Source organism: Hippopotamus amphibius, chromosome 7, assembly GCF_030028045.1.
Source record: "Hippopotamus amphibius kiboko isolate mHipAmp2 chromosome 7, mHipAmp2.hap2, whole genome shotgun sequence".
NCBI lineage: Eukaryota > Metazoa > Chordata > Mammalia > Artiodactyla > Hippopotamidae > Hippopotamus > Hippopotamus amphibius.
In genome coordinates this window covers 26,809,957-26,836,792 of record NC_080192.1, presented here as the reverse complement: position 1 = coordinate 26,836,792, position 26,836 = coordinate 26,809,957, and the positions used below count along the sequence as shown (strand labels likewise).

The window sequence follows — 26,836 nt, the reverse complement described above, 5'->3', positions numbered from 1 at the left end:
CTCATTGCTACTAATATTAACATGGTTAGATTTTCTCCAAAAGGTACATTACCAAATACAATATAGAATGAAAAATGGTCCCTATCCCATGGGAAAGCAATCCAAATGTTTGAGGTTAGAATCTAGAATGTGATGCTGAAGATGTATCAGAACATATGTTTAGCAATGAACATAAGATTTTTCCCTCTTGCAATTCTTATTATATAATTTATCAAACAAAGGTAATTTGGGGCCTTGTTTAGAAACTCCACCATTTTTAAGGAAATAAGCACAAATATCCAAATAAATAAATACATATTCCTCATAGGATACTAAGAAATATAACTTACAGTTTAATTCATTTCTTTTAGTTAAATTTTTTGTGTTTCTTTATAGTTCATGGCAGCATTGAATGAAATAAGATCATCTTTTTCTTCAGGATTTTAGATGCAGTGGAAGGCTTTACATGTGGCATTACTCAAATATTTGATTTATTGTTAGTTGGATTTATATGAAAATTTTATCATTAATTTTAGATTTGGTAGATTTTAACCTGATATCACTTTATAGGGATTTATATTCAAAGGCTTTATTAAAATCCCGGGGGTACACATTTTAACTACAAATGTCCAATCTTATTATATCGTTTTATTATAAGAAAGAAAAGTATGGAACCTTGAGGCTAAAAGTATGGAACCTTGAGGCTGGGACTGTTCATGCTTTACTCTTATGAAATCAAATTGTCATAATCATTTTGCAGCCCTTATTTGTTGTACTTTTGCGGTGCCTTGTTTCTTCCAAGCCATCCTTACAGGTTTCTAGGAATTCAAGGGCCAAGAAACATTCTACTAAGAATTTGCAATACCGAGGCACTTAATTTTGTGTGAGTGTAGAGTGTTTATTCCTTTTTAAGCTTTGAGGACCAGCAAAATGAAGTCTATTGTGTTACACAACATGTTGTATTATAAATAAGTTTACTTTTATTGCACATGATGTAACCAGAATGGAAAAAAACACAGAAAAAAAATTGTTTATATAATCTTGCCTGGGGGGTGGGGGATGGGGAGTGTGACACAAGAAGAGAGGAAAAACCTGTTACCAATTACAGTAAAACTATTAGCGTTTAAAAGAGTCACATAGATGAGTGAGTAATAATCAAACTTTCACGTAGCTTTCCTGAAAATTTGCAGTCTTCTTCCATCTTTCTTTGCTTAGGTACTTGATAAAGGGAGAAAAAGTCCTCTTGGGTTTTTTGGATGAAAAACGAATTCCATTGTTTTGCTCTCTGTAGCTCTTTGTCTTTGATTTAGTCCCCAGGGAATACCATTTGGCTCTTTTGAAATCATTTCTGTTTCCAGCAGAGCTTGCGCTTGGCCTGCAGAGAGCCGTTGCCCACCTCATTCTGCCCCTTCCTCTGCTCCGCTGCTCCCCGTGCTCCCACCTCTTTTCCTGTAGCCAAGGAAGGAACTTTCTCTTTTATGAACCAACTGAAAAATCCCTTCAGTACAATACATTCACAGGCACCCTACCTCAGTCTGATCCCCGAAAAACAAGCAATAGTAAATACAGGAAAACATGCAGCTCAGCTCAACCCAGACAGACAGAATTGGCCAAGAGGAAAATGCCAGAACAACAGAGACTGTTCATTTGATTTCCAGGAATGGAGATTATTGGTAGTCTGCTCTTTTCAAAATAAACTTTGATCTGGAGCTGATCACCTTGTTAGTTACTCCCTTCGGATGCTAAGGAGTGGCAGCTACCCTTGTTGGGTTTTCAAGGTCAGGCGGTTAATTGTAGACATCATGGGCTAACCCGTCCCCAGGAGAATTGAGGAGCGCTAGTCACTTGTCAGCCTGGGCCCCACGGTAAAAGCAGCACAAGGGTGTGGAGGGGATATTCTGTTGAAATGGAAAGGCGGTGGAAGGCAATAGGGAAAAACACAGAAATGTGGCCCCAAAATTACAGCTAGGAGAAAACTGTCACTTTACCAATCTGTGTGTTACTCATCAGTCATGGAGGAATTTTTTCTAATGTTTATGTTCCGTGTGGACTATTGTTTCTTATCTCTTTCTTACAATTTCCCAGTTTCCTTCCCCTTTCCCCTCTCCTTTGTTTTCTCTCCTCCTTCTTTCCTCTCTCCTAAGCCTCCTTCCTTTTGTTGTTGTTGTTCTTTTTGAGCTTAACCTGGTGCTGTGGCAAAACCCAAGATAATTAAGAACAAATCTAGCTTGGCTGATGGCACAGCCACATCCAGATAACTGTAATACAAGCCACCCTATGAGAATCTTGCTAGAGAGGTAGAAAACAAAGTTCCACGGGGGCTCTGAGGAAAAGGACTTTACTTGTGGGGAGATGTGACTTTTGCATTCATTTGTTCATTCATTCATTCACTAAGCCCTCCCCCTATATGCCAGGCATTCTGCCAGGAGCTGAGGGGACAGTGTAACAACAGGGGCAAGGTAGGTATGGTCACTGCCTCCCAGGAGCTTATATGCTAATGGAGAGACGGAGGGCAAGCAAGCGCATATCAAATAGTTAAACAGGTTGTGAAAAGGGTTTTGAAGGAAACAGTTACATTTTGCAGTGGCAGAGTAAAGCCGGAAGCTGCCTTCCTTGTGTGGTCTGCGAAGGCTCCTTTAGGAGGGATGTTGCAGGAGACATCTGAAGGATGAGAGGAAGCCAGTCTTGGGGAGAGGCAGGAGAAGAGTGGCCTGGTCAGAGGGAGTGTACATGCAAAGGCCCCGAGGAGGAGAGTGGGTCGCTCTGCAGGAGGGGAGGATGGCTGGAGGAGCAAGGTAGGAGTGGCCAAGACGAGACTCAGAAGGGAGCTGGGCCTGGAACTGTGAGGAGCTGGGCTTGAATTCTAGGTGGAGTGGGAAGTCATTGAAAGGGAGCATCTTGCTGGGATTTTATTTTTAATAAAAAAAATTTTTTTAAGCTCTTTATTGGAATATAATTGCTTTACACTGTTGTGCCAGTTTCTGCTGTACAACAAAGTGAATCAGCTGTATTTATACATATATCCCCATATCCCCTCCCTCCCGCGACTCCTTCCCACCCTCCCTATTCCACCCCTCTAAGTCATCACCCATCATCCAGTTGATCTCCCTGTGTTACGCAGCAGCTTCCCACTAGTTGTCTGTTTTACATTTGGTAGTGTATATATGTCAGTGCTACCCTCTCACTTTGTCCCAGCTTCCCCTTCGCCCCCTCCCTCTGTGCCCCTCGCCCCTCCCCCCCAGCCCCATGTCCTCAAGTCCATTCTCTACATCTGCATCTTTATTCTTGCCTTGTCACTGGGTTCATCAGTACTATTTTTTTAGATTCCATATATATGAGTTAGCATACAGTATTTTTCTCTCTCTGGCTTACTTCACTCTGTATGACAGACTCTAGGTCCATCCCCCTCACTACAAATAACTCAATTTCATTCCTTTTTATGGCTGAGTAATATTCCATTGTATATATGTGCCACATCTTCTTTGTCCATTCATCTGTTGATGGGCATTTATTTAGGTTGCTTCCATGTCCTGGCTATTGTAAATAGTGCTGCAGTGAACATTGTGGTACATGTTTCTTTTTGGATTATGGTTTTTCTCAGGGTATATGCCCAGCAGTGGGATTGCTGGATCATATGGTAGTTCTGTTTTTAGTTTTTTTAAGGAACCTCCATACTTTTTTCCATAGTGGCTGTACCAATTTACATTCCCACCATCAGTGCAGGAGGGTTCCCTTTCCTCCATGCCCTCTCCAGCATTTATTGTTTCTAGATTTTTTGATGATGGCCATTCTGACCAGTGTGAGATGATACCTCATTGTGGCTTTGCCTTGCATTTCTCTAATGATTAGTGATGTTGAGCATCTTGGGATTTTATTTTTAAAAGTCCAATCTGTGTGATGTCTGGAGAATACGTTTTAGGGGGCCAGAGTGGAAGCATGGAAATCACACACACACAAATCTCTCTACTATAGAAAAAAAAGGACTTTGGGGACGTTGTGGGATTAGGAAGTGTGTTATGAGCATGGCGACACTTTATCTAGGCTTTTAACACTGGTTGGAATTTTGACAAGCAGAGTCTTAGAGTGAAGGGAATTTCTAGAGCAGGAGGCAGAGTGATCCAGGTATGGGGGGGTGAGAGGCACAAGGTGATTTGGCAAAAGGCCAGCTTACTTTGTATGAGTGTTTGTCAGGGTAGGAAAGTGTCCCTTTCTGCCTGATGATATAGGTCTTGAATGCAAGGACACATTTTTAGGAGTTTGGCTAACATAAATTGAAGGTTAATTGTTTCTTTTATTTAGGCATGCTATGGGAAATCTTCCTAGTTCTTGGTTTTGTACTGTAGAAAAATTAGCTACATTTTCAGTTCCTATTGTCTGTTTTTGGAAAATAAGATGTCTGAGGTGTTAGACTTCATATCATCTTCCCTGCCGCATCATCACTGGCATTTCATATCTCACTGATATGTACCCAACCACAGCCTGGATATCTAATGGGGCTCCTCAGTGGGAGCTTACATTTAAAGATTCATGTCTTTGTTGTTTCCTTTGTTCATTCATTCATTCCACAAGCATGCACTAGCACTGTTGCAGATACTGTTTATCCTGGGTGCATGTGAGAGGCTCCCTACCCTCCAGGTGCCTTACTGTTTTCAACTACTGTCTTTAGTGATGACGTAGGGATACTGTGCACCGTGGCAGGCAGCTTTCACCCAGGTTGGGAAGGTCTCCGCGAGGTAGTGACATTTGAACTAAAGCCTAAGTAATGATCGAGGGGGAAGATTGGTTCAAACAGATGGGCTTGCAATGCCAGGGCTGTAAGGTGGGCATGAGCTTGGGGCAGGTGAGCAGGACAGAGGCTGCTGTGGCTGGGGTCCAGGGAACGAAGCAAGCAGCGGTCAGAGGTGGGACACGACGGGCCGGCAGTGTTCCAGCCCTCGCTGCACACCGCAGTCCTCTAGCTGGCCTGGGCCACGCCCCAGACCACATGCATCAGAAGCTCTGGTGGGACCCAGGCATCAGCATTTTTACAAAGCTCGCCACGTGACTCTAATGTGAGTTGGGCTTTATTCTGATTGTGCTGGGAAGCTTTTGACGGGGAGTGATGTAATCGGATTGTCCTCTTTCAAAGGCCACTTTGTAGTGTGTGTACTACCAGGTGTGTAGTGTGTAGTGTGCCAGGTAAGCAGGAGGAGAAAGGTGAAGGCTGTCGTCAGGAAGACTAGTCCCAAGGTTCTAGTAGTGCTCTGAGCAAGAGGTGATGGTAGCTGAAGTGAAGGTGGCAGTTGTGGTGACTGTGAGAAGTGGTTACTTCCAGGAAGTGGGGAGTGAGGCTAAGAGCGAAATCACGGATGACTCCTAGTTTGGGCGACAGAACAGTGGGTTGGTGGAGTGGCTGTTAGTTGAGCGAGGGACAACTGAAGGAAAGGCAGGTTTGATGGCGCTGGGAGAGGGGAGGCGGGCAGTTGGCCTGGCTTGTCATCTCCTTCCCAGTGTCTCCTGGCAAACTCATACTGCTCCTGTGGGACATAGCCTGTCTTGACTTTCTGCAGCTCTTTCACTTCGTTTCTTTACTGTAGCACTATCAGGTTGTATTGCCTGGTATGAACTCTGCCATATTTTCAGCAAAAATCACTATGTGACCAAATTGGTCTTATGAACACTAGTTTCATTTTGTGCCAGATAGAAATGGAGAGAAAATTCTCAGTAATTTCCTCATTTTAATTCTATGTTTCGCAGTGTGCTTTGGGCCCTGATGGATTTCTTGCTAATTTTCAGGAAAATTCTGCCCATGTTTTAAAATAAAGGAAGGACAGATGAATATGTGAATTCAGAAAGCTGCAACATCTTCTTGGGGGATGAGCTTTGCTTTCCTGCCATCGTCCGTGCTTTGTTTCTTCCCAACATTGAAGGAAATACTACTCTACAGCAATAAAAACCTAAAGCTAAGATTCAGCTCAGCAGAAAGTAAAAGCCCAGTAAACTGAAAAGAAATTTGGAAAGGTTAATGATTTGAAACCTTTTTTTTAAGCTCAAGAAAGGATTCATTGTCTTTAAAGTGATGATCTGCTTCCTCTGGGCTTCATCGTGGTATCTTCTGAATAGAGATAACCTGCAGGTGGTGTGATCAGTTGCGATTGCTATTCTCTGAGTTATGTCAGGCAGTGCTTAATCAGTAAATATCTATTGCCACCATTTCTGGGATGAGGCTGAGAGCAATAAAGAATCAGGAGGCTTGCTCCTTGCCTTTAATGATTTGCAGTGTGTTGGAGAAATATGCCTGAGTTTCTTGAACCAGTTCACAGCTACATTAGATGTAATTGGGAGCTAAATTATGGAAATGAGAGCCATGGACATTCAGAGCAAGTGGAGGTCAGCCAGGAAGAGCCATGAGGTCAGTGACGTCCTTATGGGCCATAGGACTTGGCTCTCAAGGGTTTGGTTGAGTCAAGGTGGAAGTTGAGCTGGACCTTAAATGATATATAGACTTTTATTTAATGCTCTGTGTTAATATTGAACATCTTACTTAGTTTGAACTGCTGATGTGTACAAGTTGCAAATGCTGAAGGTCTCCTTTCTCCTCCTGTCCCCAGTCCCTCAGTCCCCCTAACCCAGGGGCAGTGCCGTGACTCATTTTGTGCAGTCCCTTCTGGATAGAACGTGATACTTTTACACATCTATAGCCTTTGTTATTTGAATTGATGACATATTTTCATTTAAAAAATGTATCCCTTCCTAAGTGCTAAATGTAGTAAAGAACGTGAAAGCTAAAAAACACCCAAACTAAACAAAAAGAAATGCAGCAGACTTTCTTGTCGGGAGGCCACAGCTGTGCTGGTCTGGTTTCTTGGTGGTGGGCAGCACCTGAGTGAGATTTGCTTTCTCTGAGAAGTTTACTGCCACGCCAGTTGGAATGTTGGTAGCTGGAAGGTAAGTAACTGTGAACCCTCCATGGCTTGGAGAACGATAATGCTGTTGTCTTGAACATGATGCTGTGCTAGAACTTCCCAACTCTTTTCTCTGATCTCCACGTCAACTCCACAAGGTGGGTCTTTTCCCTGTTTTAAGATGAGGAAGTTGAGACTCAGGCCACAGGGCAAATAGAAGGTGCTGTGAAGGTTTGAGCTGACTTCTAAACCCGACCTTTCTCTGCGCTTCTCAGGTTGCCTCTCTAGATGGGAAGGTCTTGGTGCTGTATTTCCGGAATCACTGTGCCATATTTTTCTCCTGTGGCTTTAAAACTATGAAATATTGATGTGAACTTGTGGTAACCTAAGAGAAAAAAGTGAGCAGAAACTTTCTCCCTCTCTATTAAAAATAAAAAATCTGCTAACAGGAAAAGAGCAAATTCACAGCAGTTACAGGGGCTGTAAGTCAAGGCATGTTTTGGTGTTTTTTTGTTTTTTATTTGTTTGTTTTTAATGTGGATAAACTGCTTTACTCATTTTGAGTTTTTGAACCTGAAATGATGAGAGTCTCATAAATAACAAATATATACTTCTAATGAGCATTTTGGATTCAAGTTTAGAAATTTTTTGTTATTTCTTTTTGTCCAGCCTCTCTTTTGAAAAAAGATTGTTTTAAAGGCAAAACATTTTAAGTTGGGATGGCAGTTGTCGTCTTGCTTTTTCGCACAGGCCACGTTTTTCTTTGTGTGCATATGTGTAACTGTGGTCCCAGGCTGCGCTCCCAATGCCCAGACCCTGTGGCAGAGGGGACTCCGCGGTCCTCCTGTGGTATCTCAGAAATGGCACGTAGTGAATTACAAGCGGAGGCTGGGGAGAGAGCTCCCATCCAGCACATATTTGATGGGCCGTTTTTGTTTCGGGGAGGCTAAGTAGGTCTAGTTAAAGAATATGGACTCTGGGTTTGAATCCTGGGTTGTCCACTTCCTTGTCATGGAATCTTGGGCGAGTTATACCCTTAAAAGTGAGGAACAGAATAGAATGTCTGCCTCAAAGCTTTGAATGAATTAAGTGAGTATAAAGCACTTAGAACAGGGTTTAGCCCAAAGTAAGCATACTCTTGGCTATTGTTATTAGTTTCTTAGTCTCTCTTCCTACTTTCTTCGTCTCTCTTCCTACTTTCTTCATGCTTAGAATATGAATGCAGCGCCTGTGGCTTCCATCTGGGCCCTTGAGGGAGAGGCCACAAAAGAATAGCAATTCACTGGCTCTGAAATTATCGAGGTGTTCACCAGTACCTCCTGCCCTTACTTGTGACCTTCTTGTTGAATGAGAGAAATAAACTCTATTCCTTTTTTTTAAATTTATGTATTTTATTTTTTATTTATTGGTTGCATTGGGTCTTCATTGCTGTGTGTGGGCTTTCTGTAGTTGCGGAGAGCAGTGGCTACTCCTCATTGTGGTACACGGGCTGTTCATTGTGGTGGCTTCTCTTATTGCAGAGCATGGGCTCTAGGTGCATGGGCTTCTGTAGTTGTGGCCTGTGGGCTCAATAGTTGTGGCTCGCAGGCTCTACAGTGCAGGCTCAGTAGTTGTGGTGCATGGGCTTAGTTGCCCCACAGCATGTGGGATCTTCCTGGACCAGGAATTGAACCTGTGTCCCCTGCTTTGGCAGGCAGATTCTTAACCACTGTGCCACCAGGGAAGCCCTAAACCCTGTTTCTTTAGGTTGTTCTGTCATTCCTGCAGCCTGGAAGCAGGGGGAAAGTATGACTTGACCAGGGATTTGTAAGGAGCTCAGCTCGGTCAGGGGAAGAGTGCGAGCTCAGGTTGAGAGATGACACTGGAGCCACTTGCATGACTCGGATTTTGAAGACGTTAGTTGGATTTAGGACTTTTTTCCTGGTGAGCTATTTTCTCTCTCTCCCTTTTTTTTTTTAGCTCTTTATTGGAGTATAATTACTTTACACTGTTGTGCCAGTTTCTGCTAGATGACAAAGTGAATCAGCTGTGTTTATACTTATATCCCCATATCCCTTCCCTCCCACAGCTCTTTCCCACCCTCCCTATCCTGGCCCTCTAAGTCATCATCCATCATCGAGTTGATCTCCCTGTGTTATGCAGCAGCTTCCCACTAGCTATCTGTTTTACATTTGGTAGTGTATATATGTCAGTGTTACCTCTCATTTCCCAGCTACCCCCCTCCTCCCTCCGTGTCCTCAAGTCTGTTCTCTGCATCTGCATCTTTATTCTTGCCTTGCCACTGGGTTCATCAGTATCTGGTGAGCTATTTTAATCAGGGGGTCAGACATGATCAGGTTTGGGCTTAAGAAAGATTACTCTGGTGCTCTGTGAACAGTGAACTGGAAGTGATAAGACTGGGGGCAGGGAGATCTGTTTGAAGGCTACATATATAGTCACTTTCTCCAGTGAGTGTCAATTGTGGGGTTGGAGGCAAGTGAGAGAATTCTGGAAATGTTTAGGGACAGAAGAGAACAGGGCTTGATGTGGGGAAGAGGGAGGAGGAGGACTCAAGAGTAACTTGGAAGTTTCTGGTTTGTGTAACTGCTTGGATGGTGGTGTTCTTAGCTGACAAAGGCCACACAGAAGAGGCGGTTCTTAATCTTTCTTTTCTTGGTGGGGTTTAATAAAATAAAGTCATCCAGACTTTTATATCATATTTCATTTCATATCATATTTCTTCATACTCTTCATACTTCATACCCCCCCGCTTTTTTTCTTTCTTTTTACTTTTTCATGAGAGGGGGGCTTAAGAGTCTCAGTTGCGCAAGAAATTCACCTTCCTGCTAGGAAAGTGTCTGTATCCTTAGAACAGTGTTCTTCCTAATTGCAGAATTCTTTGTGGTATTAATTATTATTATTATTTGTCTACAGGGAGTGGAATGGAGATCATTATAGTATGTAAAAAATGTTCTCTCTCCTAATAATTTTTTTGATGCAGTTTTATGAGCTAGGAAATTATCTTTATGGAATCTAACTTTCTGTAAGTGTGATAAAGAGGATAATAGCTCATTCTAATGAAAGCCATCCATCCAATTTTGAATTATTTGGGAAGGAAATCTCTTTGGAGACATGAACTTAAGGGACCCATAAATTTCTCTAATTCAGAAATTGAGATATGGCTGAATGGATATTTTAAATCTTGAGCATGATCATAAATTGGAAATGTAAGATGTAGGCTAGGTCCAATCCAGAAAGCAAAAAAGACTCAATATTTTTGAAATTATCAATGATTAGACTGTGAGCTTGTTATGCCTGAGGATGAACGTCATTTTAGCACAAATTGCCTACTGCTCAGGGAGTAAAGGGCTTTTTTGAAGTTATTCAGAGAGAGGTCAAGAGGGTATTCCTGGTTTTTCTTTTTTGTTTTTAATGAAGGTTTAATTAGTAGTAATGGTAAAAATAATGATGCCTTCTATTTGTATAGTGCTTAGTAGTTTATACTGCCCTTTAAAATGCGTGACTCATTTCAGCCTGGGTGAAGTAGGCAGGGCAGATATGCTTATCTCCACTTCAGAGTCAAGGAAACTAAGATCCAAGAAGTTTACCTCGGGTCAGCTGATTCCTGGAGCAGTCCGTTTTCCAGTAAACACCAATTTCCCTGTGCCTCACAGTGGTCTCCGCAGTGCAGCTGTGTGGCGGGGCAGGGGAGCCTCTTTAGGGAGGGAGTGGCGGGTCTCCTGGGTGTGCTCTCCTAGGATTATGTTAGCTCCAGTCACGTGTGTGAGTGGAAACAAAAAGCTGTTGGACTGAGCCCGATCAGCTATTTCTCATTTTTTTTCTGGTAATTTTTAGTTCTTTATCTCTTATTCTCCTCTAGCATTCTTTAGGAGAAGCATTAATTAGTGCCACAGGTTTAATAAAAATATGTGGGAAATGCTTTACATTGAGAATGTTTTATCAGCTTCTTTCCTGTGAATTAGTGAAAGACTGCTGTGTATGATCTTAGTAGAATATCTTGGTTCAGGTTGAGGAACTCCAACCAGTAATCCTTGGAGGCATAGTTTGAGAACCGCTAACAAACATTTTGAAAGTGACTCAAATGGATATCCTTAAAAAGATAGTTTATTGCCTTCTGAGGAGCATTTGTATATATTTTAAAATTATTCCTACTTGAAAGAATAGCATTATACAGGAAACCTTATTTTTGAGATAGAGCTGGTAAATATCTTGTGGAAAACTCCAATGTCTGCCTGTTGCCCTTGTCATCCATCATCTGACAGCCTCAACTACTAGTCTCTGGTTATTTTTGAGACTTTTACCTCAAGCCATTCTTAGCGAATCATAAGGTTCTGGGGTCAAGCTTAGTGGACAAGACCGTTCCATGCTGCGTCTTCTCCTCCCCTCTCCCTCTCTTATAATGTCTGTCGCTACACATGATTTACCCAAAAGGCTCTCACTTGTCACCTATAATTTTTTTCTTTTTTGCAGTTGCCCACTGGGCTGTATCATCTGATTTGAATGGTCAACTGCTTCTGGCTGCTGTCCTGCAGTCCCTTTATTGAATTGTCATAGCTCCTGATGCTTCTTTCTAGTTCTCATTCTGCCTCTGGTCGAGGTTAAAACTATCTTCAAGGTGCAGCTGTTCCCAGGGAAAGTGGTGTGTCTTGCTCTTTCTTTGATATTCCCCCTTCACAGAAGATGGCTATTTTAAGAGTAAATGGCATCAACTATCTTTTACTGGGTGGGAGAGACTCAAACCTTCTAAAATATAAGCTCCATGAGAGCAGTGAACTTGTATCCATCCCTCTCTTCCCAGTGCCCAGTACAGGGCCTGGAACATTGTAAAGAAAGATTGGTGATTAAAGGAGTGAAACTTTCCTTTCGGGACTCTCTGGAGACAGGTGGCTCAGCGTAGAGATCTGTGTATCAGGACTCCTGGTTACAAGTGACAGATATGGAATGGGCTTGGCACATTTCCATGATTCTCTTCCTCTCACTTGTACACAACCGGAGACAAAGCCCTTATCCTTTCTGTCTATGGCTAGGCAGAAAGCCCATTGCCTGTACTCTCCAAAATATTAAATCTCACATTCACAAAGAATCTGGTTTCTTCAGCTTTATCTAAATGATCCAAGCTTCAGCCCATATGAAGAAGCTCTCAACAAATGTATTTATGATTTGTCCATATTCTTTCCCTTCCAGAGATTGAGTGAAATGTTAAACTGTTGGTTTCTACTCTTCACGTCTCTTAAGCCTTAACCGGAGCCCCTTCTTATATAAGGAGCTTTTCCTGATTAACCTCATCTCCCTTACACCCCCTTGTACCTCGCTTTGTGTTTCCTCAGCATATTGCCAGTAGGTTGTGCTGTGCTGCCTTGCATTTATTTTATTGTTTCCCCTGTTTTCAGTTTTTAAAAATAATGAATTTACTTTATTTCATAACATACACACAATAGTCTCAATGAAACAATACTAACACTACCATCAACAAAATGATTACTTTGAGAACAATTTAAGATCTAAAATTTTTTTAATTCTGTTTCCTCCCTCCCTCCCTTCCTTCCTTCCAACCCCCCCCCCACCCCCCGCCCTGCTCCTCTCTTTCTTTCTTCCTGAGAACACTTAAGGTCTACTCTTGTAGCAAATCAAATTTCAATTCTACAATACAATATTATTAATTATAGTCACAGTTATACATTAAATGCTCAGCCCTCACTCATCTTATAACTGAAAGTTTCTACCCTTTTACCAACCTCTCTCCTTTCCTCCTACCCCCCGGGCCCTAGCAACCACCATTCTACTCCCTGTTTCTGTGAGCTTGACTTTTTTTTCTTTTTTTTCTTTAAGATTCTACATATAAATGATACCAGGGGGTATTTATCTTTCTCTCTCTGACTTATTTCATTTAGCATAACACTCTTTAGGTTTATTCATGTTGTTGCACATGGAAGGATTTCCTTCTTTTTTAAGGCTGGATAATATTACATTATATATCTATATCTCACATTTTATTTATCCATTCACCTGTCAACACTTAGGTTGTTTCCATACCTTCACTATTGTGAATAATACTGCAATAAGTATGAGAGTACAGATATATCTTTTCAAGATAGTGATTTCATTCCCTTTAGATATATATGCAGAAGTGAGATTACAGGATCATATAGTATGTACATTTTAAATTTCTTGAGGAACCTCCATACTGTTTTCCGTAGTGGCCGTACCAGTTTACATTCCCACCAGCAGTGCGCAAGTGTTCTTTTTTCTCTACATCCTTGCCAGCATGTGTTCTCTCTTGTCTTTTTGATAATAGACATCCTAAGAGATGTGAGATAATATCTCACGGTGGTTTTGATTTGCATTTTGCTGATGATTAATGATGTTGAGTGCCCTTTCAGGTACCTGTTGGCCATTTGTATGTCCCATTTGGAAAATGTCTGTTCCAGTCCTTTGCCCATTTTTTAATTGGGTTATTTGGTTTGTTTTGCTATTGAGTAAATGTACCGCATATATTTTGGATACTAATTCCTTACTGAATATATGGTTTGCAAATATTTTCTCCCATTTGGTAAGTTGTCTTTTCATTTTGTTGATGATTTCCTTTTCTGTGCAGAAGCTTTTTAGTTTGGTTTAGTCCTACTTGTTTATTTTTGCTTCTGTTGCCTTTGCTTTTGGTGTCAAATTCAAAAAAAAATATTGCCAAGACTGGAGCCAATGAGCTTACCCTCCATGTTTTCTTCTAGGAGTTTCAGGTCTCCTAGAAGAAGTCTTTAATCCATTTTGAGTTGATTTTTGTGTATGGTATAAGATAGGGTTCCAGTTTCATTGTTTTGCATGTGGTTGTTCAGTTTTCCCAGCATCACTTATTGAAGAGACTATCCTTTCTACATTGTATATTCTTGGCTCCTTTGTCAGAAATTAATTGACCATATATGTGTTGGTTTATTTCTGAGCTCTCTATTCTGTTCCATTGATCTCTGTGTCTGGTTTTATGCCAATACCATACTGTTCTGATGACTATAGCTTTGTAATGTAGTCTGAAATCAGAACGTGTGATGCCTCCAGTTTTGTTCTTTCTCAAGATTGCCTTGGCTCTTTGGGGTTCTTTGTGATTCGATACCAATTTTAGGATTTTTTTTTTTCTGTGAAGAATGCCTTTGGAATTTTGATAGGGATTTCATTAAATCTGTAGATTGCTTTGAGTAGTATGAACATTTTGATGACATTACTTCTTCCATTCCATGAACACATATCTCTCCATTTATTTGTATCTTTTTCAGTTTCTTTTATCAAAGTATTATAGATTTCACTATACAGATCTTTCACCTCCTTGGTTAAATTTATTACTATGTATTTTGTATGTTTTTTTTGATGCTATTGTAAATGGGGTTATTTTCTTAGTTTCTCTTTCTGATAGTTTTTTAGTTTATAGAAATGTAACTGATTTTTGTATATTGATTTTTTATCCTGCAACTTTACTGAATTCATTTATTAGTTCTAAGAGTTTTTCAGTGGAGTCTTTGAGATCTTCTGGATATAATATGTCACCTGCAAACAGAGACAATTTTACTTCCACTTTTCTGACTTGGATGCCTTTTATTTCTTTTTCTTTCTTAATTACTCTGGCTAGGGCTTTTATTACTATGTTGAATAATGTGGTGTGAGTGGGCATCCTTGCTTGTTCCTGATCTTAGGGGAAAAGCTTTCATGTTTTCACCACTGGGTATGATGTTAGCTTTAGGCTTGTCATATATAGCCTTTGCTATGTTTAGGTACAATCCTTCTATACCCAGTATGTTGAGAGTTTTTATCATGAACGGATGTTGAATTTTATTTTTGCATCTATTGAGATGACCATATATATTTTTAAATTAATTTATTTATTTATTTATTGGATGCATTGGGTCTTCATTGCTGGGTGTGGGCTTTCTCTAGTTGTGGCAACTGGGGGCTACTCTTTGTTGCAGTGCATGGGCTTTGTTGCAGTGCATGGGCTTCTCATTGTGGTGGCTTCTCTTGTAGAGCACAGGCTCTAGGTGCATGGGTTTTAGTAGTTGTGGCATGTGGGCTCAATGGTTGTGGCTCACAGGCTCTAGAGCTCGGGCTCAGTAGTGGTGGTGCATGGGCTTAGTTGCTCTGCAGCATGTGGGATCTTCCTGGACCAGGGATTGAACCTGTGTCCCCTACATTGGCAGGCAAATTCTTAACCACTGTGCCACCAGGGAAGTCCCAAGATGACCACATATTTTTTATTCTTCATTTTATAATGTGGTGTATCACATTTATTGATTTGCATATATTGAATTATTTTTGCATTCCAGGAATAAATGCCACCTGATTATGGTGTACGATCCTTTTTAATGTATTGTTGAATTCAGTTTGCTAATATTTTAAGTTTTTTACATCTATATTCATTAGGGATATTGGCCTATAATTATCTTTTCTTGTAGTGTTTTTCTCTGGCTTTGGTGTCAGGGTAAAAGCTTGCTTCATAAAATGAGCTTAGAAGTGTTCCCTTCTCTTCTATTTTTTTGGAAGAGTTTGAGAAGGATTGGCATTAATTCTTTAAATGCTTGTTAGAACTCACTAGTGAAACCATTTGGTCGTGGACTTTTCTTTGTTGGGAGGTTTTTGATTACTGATTTAATCTCCTTACTAGTAATTGGTCTGTTTGGTTTTTCTGTTTCTTCATGATTCAGTCTTGGTAGGTTGAATGTTTCTAGGAATTTATCCATTTTGTCTAGGTAATCTAGTTTGTTGGTGTAATGGTTCATAGTAGTTTCTTGTGATCCTTAGTGTTTTTATGTTATCGGTTGCAGTGTCTCCTCTTTCATTTCTGATTTTATTCTAATTTATTCAATATTGAGTGCATAAATACCTACAATTGTTATATCCTCTTGATGAATTGACCCTTTTATCATTATATGATGACCTTGTTTGTTTCTTGTTACAGTTTTTGGCTTAAAGTCTATTTTGTCTGATATAATTATAGCTACTGCTACTTTCTTTTGGTTTCCATTTTTATGGAATCTTTTCCCTTCACTTACTGTCCATGTGTATCCTTAAAGCTACAGTGAGTCTTTTATATGCAGCATATGGTTGAGTCTCTCTCCTTTTTTTTAATCCATTCAGCCACTCTGTGTCTTTTGATTGGATAATTTAATCCATTTACATTTCAAGTAAAGATTGATATGTACAGACTTACTATTGCCATTTTGTTCATTGTTTTCTGGCTGTTTTTTTTTTTTTTTAATTAATTTTTATTCTTTATTTTTGGCTGCATTGGGTCTTTGTTGCTGCGCGTGGGCTTTCTCTAGTTGCAGCAAGCAGGGGCTACTCTTCGTTATGGTGCATGGGCTTCTCTTGTTGCAGAGCATGGGCTCTAGGTGCGTGGGCTTCAGTAGTTGTGGTGTGTAGGCTCAGTTGTTGTGGCTTGTGGGCTGTAGAGCACAGGCTCAGTAGTTGTGGCACATGGGCTAGTTTCTCCGTGGCATGTGGGATCTTCCTGGACCAGAGCTTGAACCTGTGTCCCCTGAATTGGCATTCTTAACCACTGCACCACCAGGGAAGTCCCTTCCAGCTGTTTTGTAGTTCTTTTATTCCTTTCATGCTTTCTTCCTTTGTGATTTGATGATTTTCTGTAGTGGTGTGCTCAGATTCCTTTCTCTTTATTTTTTTGTGTATTTACTATAGGCTTTTGCTTTGTGGCACCACAAGAGTTACATAAAACATCTTATATTTATAACAGTCTATTTTAAGATGATAGCAACTTAACTTCAAATGCATACAAAAGCTCTACATTTTTACATTCCCCTCTGCCCACGTTTTATGTTTTTGTCACACTTTACATCTTTTTATATTGTGTATCCATTAACAAATTATTGTAGGTATAGTTACTTTTAATACTTTTGGCTTTTAACCTTTATACTAGAGTTAGAAGTTATTTTTCCACCATCATTACAACAGTAGAGTATCCTGAATTTAACTATATGTTTACCTTTACCAGTGAATTCTATGCTTTCAGATGTTTTCCTTTTACTAATTAGCATCTTTTTATTTCAGCTTGAATAGCTCCCTTTAACATCTCTTGTAAGGCTAGTTTAGTGGTGATGAACTTCTTCAGCTTTTGTTTGTCTGAAAACTCGTTATCTCTCCTTTAATTCTGAATGACAACATTGCTGGGTAGAGTATTCTTGGTTGGCAGCTTTTTTCTTTTAGCACTTTGAATGTATTATTCCACTTCCTTCTGGCCTGCAAAGTTTCTGCTGAAAAATCTACTGGTAGTTTTGTGGGAATTCTCTTGTATGTAATACGTTGCTTTTCTCTTGCTGTTTTTAAGATTTTGACAACTTAATTATAATATATCTCTGTGTGGGTCTCTTTAGATTAATCTTCTTTGGTACTTTTTGGCCTTCCTGTGTTTGGATGTATGTTTCTTCAGGTTGGAGAATTCTTCAGCCATTCTTTCTTTGCTGCTTCCCCCCTGCCACCATCTTTTCCTGGGACCCTTAAATGCGAATATTGGTCTTCTTGATAGTGTCCATAAGTTCCTTAAGCTCTTGTCATTCTTTTTCATTCTTTTTCTTTTGGCTCCTCTAGATGAATCCAACTGCCCTGTCTTCAAGTTTGCTGATCTTTTTTTCTACTTGATCTAGTCTGCTGATCCTCTACTGAATTTTTCAATTCAGTTATTGTATTTCTTTGCTGATTTCTGTTTGGTACTTTTTAATATTTTCTATCTCTTTGTTGAAATTCTTATTTGCATTGCTCTTCTGACCTCAGTGAATATCTTCATGACCATTATTTTGAACTCTCAGGTAAATCACTCATTTCTATTTTATTAAGATTGGCTTCTAGAGATTTATCTTGTTCTTTTGTTTGGAACATAGTCCCCAGTTTCTTCATTATCCTTAACTCTCTCTGTTAGTTTCTGTGTATTAGGTAAAACAGCCACGTCTTCCATTCTTGACAGACTGGTTTTATGTAGGAGATGAGCCTTGTCAATCAGCCTGACCTGAGTTCCTTGTTGTCTCTCAAAGTTTTGTGATTGTCCAAGTACCATCTTTGTACTTAGTGGCTCCCAGTAGTTGAATGTGTGTCAAGACCCATTTGTGTTCCAAAGGGGTAGATTGCTGTCAGCAACTAGATGCAGGCTGGTTAGAATCTGGACCGTCAGACAGCAGCTGGGAAAGTAAATAGTTAAATCCCTTCCAGGGAGAAATTGGGAGATAAGTGTTTTTCCTGCTCCCTCTGCTCTGATCCTGGGTGTATAGCCATGGGGACAGTGGGATGGGGAGCGATTTATGCTTGTGCCTATTTAAAAACTGCTTCTTTATTTGCTATAGTCCTGTGGAATTGTGAATACAAGTCCTTTTGGCTGTCAAAGCTATGTGACCTAGGGGCCTGTCCCTCAAGTCAGCCCGAAAAGTGGGGTACTAGATACGTTAAGAAACTTTCCAGGGAGATCCTAGCAACTTGGTTTTATTATTGGGACGAGCTGGAAGGAGAAGGAGGAAGTGTCTACTGGCTCCTCTAGGCTCCAGGGAGGACTGTAGTCAGCTCTTATATGCATGCTAATTAGAAGCCAGATCCTCAGGCAGCAGTTTATAGAGTATGCAGTCAAATCCCTCCCAGTGAAAACTAGGAGATGGGCCTTTTTGCCTATTTCCTCTGTGCTGAGCCCTGGGGGTATAGCAGCAGTGAGTGTTCACACATGCCTGTTAAGAACTGATTCTTTGTTTGCTACAGTCTTATGGGACTCATGAATGCAAGCCCTGCTGGCTATCAGACCTAGGCAATCTGGAGGCCCATCTCTCAGGTGGCAGCTGCAAAAGCTGGGTCACCAGAAATGTGTGCAAGCTCCTTTGAGAAAGATGCTGGTAACTTGGTTTTATCCTTGGAGCAGGCCAGAGGGAGAAAGTGGAGGCAGTGCCAACCATCTCCGCCAGGCTCTGGTGTGGATTGCAGCCAGTCCCTAGATACGTGCTAAATTAGTCGGACCCTCAGGCAGCACCGTGTTAAATTGCATTTAAACCCCTTCTAGGTAAAGACTGGGCGATGGGCATTTTTTTCTGCTCCCTGCGCAGCTAGCCTCTGGGGAATAGCCTTGGTGAGTGCTCACATACCCATTAAGAACTGCTTCTTTGTCTGCTCTAGTCTTGTGGACACAGCCCCATTGGCTTTTAGATCTAGGTGTTTGAGAGCCTGTCCCTTGGTTGGGAGTCTTAAAAGTTGGGGCACGAGGTATGCGGTCTAAACCCTTAGTTCCTCAGGGAGAATCTGGGAGTTGGAAGTTCCTTCCTGATTGTATGGCACTGTGCTTAGGGTGGGGTTTATGGTGAGAGTGTGTCTCAGCCTTTCCTACCCATTTCAGTGTAGGTATTTTCTTATTCACATTCACAATGTGTAGGTGTCACTCAGTTTCTGGATTTTTCTCAGACAGCATTTCTCTGTGTGTAGCTGTACATTCATTGTGTCTGTGGGAGGAGGGAAATTTAGGATCTTTTTATGTTGCCATCTTGGTCTCTCCCTTCTGTCTTCACTTTTTATGGTAATGTGTTCGGAGGCTTACTATGTGTGGGGCATTGTGCTTAGGCTTTAGATCCAGTATTATCACATTAATTCTCATAGCAACTGTTTGTGGTAGGTGGTGTTATTCCTGTTTTACAGAAAAGAAATTTGAGCTTTAGAAAGGAGACATGGATGTGTAGCTCTACAGCTAGTAAATGACAGAGCTGGAGTTTCAGTTTTGATCTATTTGATTTAAAAGAATCACATTTCATATTCTCGTAGGAAGGGCAGGGTTCATGTCATCTATTTCTCCCAATTTCCACCATTCTTGGAGAGTTATGTCTTAAAGTGGTCTTATGACCAGCTTCTTATGACTTGAAAAAATGTGTGAATGCAAGTCCTCTGAAGAAATACGGACAAGCAAATTGAATTAAAAATTACTAGAAATCCTTCCAGTCAAGATAAACCGGTATTAACATTTTTGGAGCATATCGTTCTATATTTCTTAGCAAGGAATTAAGTATATATATTAGAAGTGCTCTTAAAGCTAAATGCATTCTGCTAACACATTTCCCTGTACTGTACCCAAAACTGTGTGCTTTCTAAGAGCCGTTTGTGTTTTTTCTTAGCCCTGTTTATGCCAGCTGAACTTATTGCAATTATGTAATATAATTAAATATTACATAAACCAGTGAAACATGAGTGTAAAAATAAAGCTGTTTTCTTCACTAAAATTAGGTTGAATGCTTTAGCAAAATGTGATCAATGAATCTCTAAAATGATTATTCTGGAATTCAGAGTGGGTGGGATAACTAAAAGATTCAAAGAGAAATATTAAAAGTCATGAAGGATTCCATATTCATATTGCTTCACAACTGTAATTAAATTTTTATTTCATGTTAACAACACTAAAACTGAAAATAGAGAAGATAGATTATGGATGTGATTTATACAAGTAAGATGATATGGAATTCTAGTAAGCAAATACTAAAGTCCTTAGTGTTAAGGGAAAAATGAAATGTTTTAGGCAGCAGTGTTATTTTTTATGAATCCTCACTTTCACTAGCATTTGAAATTAAGTAATTAGCTTCTACTCCTAGACGCATTAGATTAAGAATGCTTCTACTCTTTATATCTCAAAAGAATTATATAATTTGTTGTTACTTTTTTTTCCACTTAATACATACATCACACATATATTTCCAAGCTAATAAATACAGATTAAAATATTTTAGGGCAATATAACATATGTTCAGAAAAGTGCACAGATTCTAAGTGTATAGTTCAATGAATGGTCACAAAACAAACACATCCATGTAACCCACACCCAGGTCAAGAAACCATATTTTGAGTGTCCCAGGAGCCCCACATGGCCTCTTCTTCCCCACCAGAGATAATTGCTACTTTGATTTCTAATGCAGTAGTGTCTCTTTTTTAACTCAGCATTTGTTTATGAGATTCATCTGCATGTTTAACATACATTATTTGGTTATCCGTTGTCACTGCTGAATATTTTTTCATTGAAAGAACATGGCAAAATATTTACTCATTCTGTTGTTGATAGCCATTAGGGCTGTTTCTGGTTTGGGGCTATTATGAAAATATTGCTGTGAACTTTCTTGTACTTAAATTTTGGTATATATGAACAGGCTTTAATTTTTGGTTTGTTTGTTTGTATGGCTAGGAATGGAATTGGTGGGTCATAGGATGTGTTTGTGTTCAACTTTAGGAGATACTATAAAGAGGTTGCACAGATTTATACTCCATCATCAATGTATATGAATTTCTGTTGCTCCACAGTTTGACACCACTTGGTATTGTCAGTTTTATTGATTATATCCAGTCTGGTAGGTTTGTGCTAATATCTTGTGATTTTAATTTGCATTTTCCTGATGACTAATGAGGTTGAACACTTTTTTCATGTATTTATTGGCCATTGGTTTATCTTTGGTTGGGGGCGGGGGTTTGAAGTGCTTGTTTTAAGTCTCTTGCCCATTTTTCTAAAGAATTGTCAGACTTTCTTATTTATACTTTGTATATTCTGGATATAATTTCCTTTGTTAGTTATATGTGTTAATATCTTTTCCCACTTTGTGGCTTGCCTTTGTTACTCTTTTAATAGAGGTTAATGGAGGCTCCTAATTTTAATGTAATCCAGTTTACCAATTTTTCCCTTTATTATTAGTGCTTTTTGAATCCTGTTTAAGAAATCCCTGCTTACTCCCAACCCCAAGATCGTGAAGGTATCTTCCTGTATTATCATCCATCAACTTTATTGTTTTACATTTTACAGTTGATCTATAGTTCATATGGATAGTTAATTTATGTATGTGGTGAGAAGTTAGGGTTAAATTTCATTTTATCCCACATTCATATCTAGTCGATCAAGCAGTATTAATCAAGAAGGCCATCCATTCCCCATTGCTTTGCATAAATCAAGTGTCCGTACATGCACAGATCCAGTTCTGGCCTCTCTATGCTCTTCCATTTGTGTATTTCTCTTGTGCTTATATATGCTTTGACTACTGTAGCTTAAAAAACTGAGGACTTAGTCTTCTTCGTACCAATTCCTGATAATATTCTTTGACCCTTTGCATTTCCCAATAAAGCTTAGAACCAGATTGTCAACATCTACAAACATGCAAGGATTTTGATGAAGATGGCTTTGGCTCCATGGATCAGTTGCTTTGACAATCAGATCTACAGGGGAATTGACAACTTTGCAGTATGGAGCCTTTCAGTTCATGTGCATGGAATAGCTTCCTATTTGGGTCTTTAATTGGCCTGATGTTTTGTATTTTAATTATTTGGCTTTAATGTAATTCTTTTCAATAGCTATAGAATTTTGTGGGTAACATAGCAAAATTTATTTCATCAATACCCTTATGTTATGAACTTAAGTCGTTTTATTCATTGTAACAAACAGTATGGTCATGAACATTTACATATATACATTTTTTAGTACCTTTCTGTCTCCTTAGAATTCATCTTGAACTTTGGGGTCAGATAGCATGCACTCATCTTCCCCAGAGAACTGTGTCATTTTAAACTTTTTGCCCACAGTTATAAAAGATTCCACTCTTGCAACCTAGAGAATTAGTGATTTTTTAATAGTATTTTTCAATTTTATAGGAAAAAATATTCATTGTTCTTTCAATTTGCACTTTTATTACTAGTGAGATTGTGCAAGTTTTCAGTTGGCCATTTGTATTTTTTTGTGACTAGCCCATTTATGGCTTTTGCTTATTTTCTATCAGTGTTTTTATTTTTTTCTTATCATTAGTAAGTGCTCTTTATATATCACAGATAAAAACCCTTTGTTATGTATATTTTCAAAATATAAATCTGTACAATAAATGAGTTAACCAGTATACTTTTGCTACTAGAATGGCCTTTTCAAAGGAGCAAAGAAAGGAAACCCTGTTTAGTCTGTTTAAATTGTGATTATTCCTCAAATATTTATGTCCTTTGCATACTTAGTAATATCATAGTAATAATGTGCTTGGTAGCAGGGACTATCTGTAACTAGATGAAATAGAAGAAAGATAATATAATAGAGTGGGAATGTTACAGACTCCAAGCTCGCTCTGCTCGCCGCATGACACACCAATGAATCAGAGATGAAGTGTTGAGGCAAGGAACACAAAAGCCGGCAGACCGAGAAGATGGCAGACTAGTGTCTCCTAAAAACCATCTTCTCAGGGTCTGGATGCCAATTTGTTTTACAGAATCAGAGAGGGAGAGGCTGTGCGGAAGTAAAGTGAAAGGGTCATCACTCTTGCAAAACACCTCTGGGAATGAGCATCCTCAGTAAGGGGATATGTTAATTTCTTCTTTTTTTGCAGCCATTCACACAGAGCATCTGCCTGTGAGCTGAACAGAAGCACTTTAGTTTAACATTCAGACAGAGGGGGAGTGTTCCCCGAGGCAGGCCATCATGTATGATTTTAATAACAAAAGCAACAAAAAAACAAAGGTTAAAGTCAAAGAAACAGATCCAACGTGGAGTCCATTTAGATTTAGCTCTTCCCAGTTACAGGAAGATCATTAGAAACAGAGCTGGAAGCCTCAGTTCAAGCCCTGCCCCCCATCCCCGTTCTTTATCTCTGTAATCTTGGTTAATCCACATTTTCTCTCTGAGCCTTAATTTCCTCATCTGTATAGCAGGCAAATTTATAGCACATATCTCACAGGGCTAAAATGAGATCATGTGTGAAAAAAAAGTATTGCAAACAGTAAAAGTTAAACAATACAAATTATAATGCTAATAAGTGTGGTATAAGTATAGCAAGTTGAATCTATATTAACATTATCATCTTTTGAGGTAACATTTATAAAATATTCAGCCTAACATCTTTCTGAGTCTGTGGTTTTGGGGTTTGTACTAATTTTCAGGACTCCTTTAAAAAGAAGTAGGTTGTTGTTCAAAAATCCAAGCTGCTGTTCTTTGTGACAATGCAGAGTGTGTTTGTGGTGTATTGGCTTGGCTTCTAGGGCACTGGGCTTCTGTCTCCAATATTGACAGCCTTTGTGAGCTCAGTAGCCACCTTTCTGGTGAAAGCCATTTTGATCTGCGATGAGAGTGCTGCATTAAAAGGGCATTGATGTTGGAAATCTATATTTTGGTCCTTTCATTAAAATGCACTCTTCACAAAAGGGGCAATATGAATTTGCATTGCAAAGGATAGCTTATTTCTTTTTAAAACTCTTGAAACCAGGTAATTTAATTATGTCTCTGCCACAGCCTTTTATCTTTCTCTGCAAAGGAACTCTGTCTCCTTTTGACACCTCATATTGGAAGCCAGTCTTCTTATTCTCAGAATTAATTAACATGCAAATACTTGTCTAGAGACATTGGAACACTGCTTTTTCGATTAGCATTTAAATGTCACTCTTAATGGTGTCAGATTGACTCTTTTAAGGGCAAATTAAAATGGTATAGTCATCATCTGATTATTTCCTAGGTCATGTTATTGGTATTTCTGATTATTTGGTCTTGGTGGGAGCTTTAACCTTCTACTGTTCACAGGCTAATTGAGTCAGATCTAAGACCACACAGCAGTACCCTTTTATCTGTGGTTTCACTTTCCACGGTTTCACTTTCCACGGTTTGTTACCTGCGGTCAACTGTGGTCTGAAAATAGTAGATGGAAAATTCCAGAAATAAACAATTCATAAGTTTTAAATTGTACGCTGTTCTGAGTAGCGTGATGAAATCTTGTGCCATCCTGCTCTGTCCCATCCAAGATGTGAATCATCCCTTTGTCCAACACATCCCACCTGTTAGTCACTTGGTAAGCATCTCACTTATCAGATTCACTGACTCAGTGTCACAGTGCTTATGTTCAGGTAACCCTTATGTACTTAATAATGGCCCCAAAGTGCAAGAGTAGTGATGCCAGCAATTCAGATATGTGAAAGAGAAGCCGTAAAGTACTTCCTTTAGGTGAAAAGGTGAAAGTTTTTGACTTAATAAAGAAAAAAAAATTGTATGCGGAGGCTGCTAAGATCTACGGTAAGAGTGAATCTTCCATCTGTGAAATTGTGAAGAAGGAAAACGAAGTTTGGGCTCCTTTTGCAGTAGCACTTTAAACTGCAAAAGTTATGGCCACAGTGTGTGATAAGTGCTTAGTGATAAGATGGAAAAGGCATCAAATGTGTGCGTGGAAGACATGAACAGAAAATGTATTTCAATTGACAGCAACGTATTATGCCAGAAAGCATTGAGTCTACACAAAGACTTCAGCAAGGGATCCCCTGAAGCAAGTGACACTAAGCCATTTACTGCAAGTAAGGGTTGGGGACACAGATTCAGGAATAGATTTGGACTGAAAAAAATGTGAAGATTACTGGAGAGGCTGAGTCTGTCCCTGAGAAACTGCTGCCACATTTCCAGCAGAGTTTAAGAAACTGACTAAGGAGAGGGACCTCCCTGGTGGTCCAGTAGGTAAGACTCTGAGCTCCCAATGCAGGGGGCCCGGCTTTGATCCCTGATCGGGGAACTAGATCCCGCATGCATGCTGCAACTAAGAGTCCATGTGCTGCAACTTAGAAGCCCATGAGCCACAACGAAGATCTGGTGTAGCCAAATCAAACAAACAAATAAATTTTAAAAAAGGTGATTAAGGAGAGAGACCACATGCACTTAACTTTTATTACAGTATATTGGTATAATTGCTCTTTTATCATTAGTTATTGTTAATCTCTTACTGTGCCTAGTTTGTAAACTCCATCATAGGTATGTACGGATAGGAAAAAACATAGTATATGCATTCAGTACTATCCATGGTTTCAGGCATCCACTGGGAGTCTTGGAACATAAGCTCTGCAGATAAGAGGGGACCACTGTACTTGATTGCTGCAAAGCCGGGTTCTGGCCTTTCTTTGCCTGTGGTTTCTAGAAAGGCCTACTTGCCATACCTTGCTCTGCTTCTCCCAACAAGTTTATGCAGGAGCAGCACCTGCAGGAGCTGTTAGCAACAAGCCAAGGTACCCAGGAGGGAGGTGTAGGGGGGCTTGGGCAGCGACCATGTGGTAAAGAATAAAGAAGAGGGACTTTGGAGTTAGAGAGTCATAGGTTCGAATCTTACCTGTGCCACTTTGAAGCTGTGTGACCTTGAGCACATTACTGCTCTGAGGCTCAGTTTCCTCAAGAGTAAAATATAAATAGTAATATCTTCCACTCAGGCTGTTGGGAGGGTTAAAGGTGATAATATATATCAAGTACGATACAGTCAGAGTAAGCTATCTGCTCTAACAAAGAACCTCCACATTCCAGGGGTTTAATTTAGGTTATTTCTTTCTGGGGGAGGGAGGGCTCTGCTCCATGCAGACATTCAGTGACCCAGACTTCTTTTATCCGGTGGTCGTGCCATTCCCTAAGGCCATGGCTGGCAGGTGAGGGAAGAGCCTGAGCACAGGAAGCTTTACGGGCCAGGCTGGAGATGGCCGCAGCACTTCCGCTCATCTCCCGTTGGCCAGAACGCACTTCCATAGACGCACCTACTTTCAGCTGAGCTTGGAAAATGTGTTTTCCTCAGGAGGGAAACAAAATGGGCTTGTTTGGTGAACATATAGTCCTCCACTACAAGCATCCAGTAATATTTGGTGAGTAAATGAAAGAAAATGAATGGATTCTCTGTTCATTTTCCTCTCCATGGACTCTTAGAGGGTTAGAGCTGATAGGGGGCCTTAGAAGTGATTACGTTTTACCCTCTCTTTTTCTAGGTAAGGAGCCTGACAGCCTGGGGAACTTAGTGACCTGTAAAAGATATTCCAGGTATCAGTGGCAGGACTAGAGACCCTGAGTCTGCTTTCCCAAAAGCTGCTGTTTATTCTGTGTTTAATTATTTGAAACATCATTCTTTGTCTCCTGCCATAGGGTTGCCCTTGCCTTTTGGCATGTGAAGATGAGGCGTTTTAAAATATGTTAATCTGGTCATTGTAGGTAGACTTCAGTTTCATTTGGAAAGAGGAATTTG

At 39.9% G+C, this 26,836-nt stretch overlaps 1 protein-coding gene across 7 annotated transcripts in view; it reads left to right on the top strand.

Moving 5' to 3' along the window:
- CRADD (CASP2 and RIPK1 domain containing adaptor with death domain) overlaps positions 1-26,836 on the top strand; it is a 234,986-nt gene that overhangs the window by 79,878 nt on the left and 128,272 nt on the right. Inside the window, exon 3 of one of the 7 annotated variants that reach the window (XM_057741508.1) lies at positions 21,965-22,159. The exons of the other annotated variants lie outside the window; for them this stretch is intronic. Within the exon in view, the coding sequence (XP_057597491.1) occupies positions 21,965-21,969 (5 nt within the window). The 3' untranslated portion in view covers positions 21,970-22,159. Of the gene's footprint in view, positions 1-21,964; positions 22,160-26,836 lie in introns of those variants that run through there. 7 annotated transcript variants of the gene reach the window in all.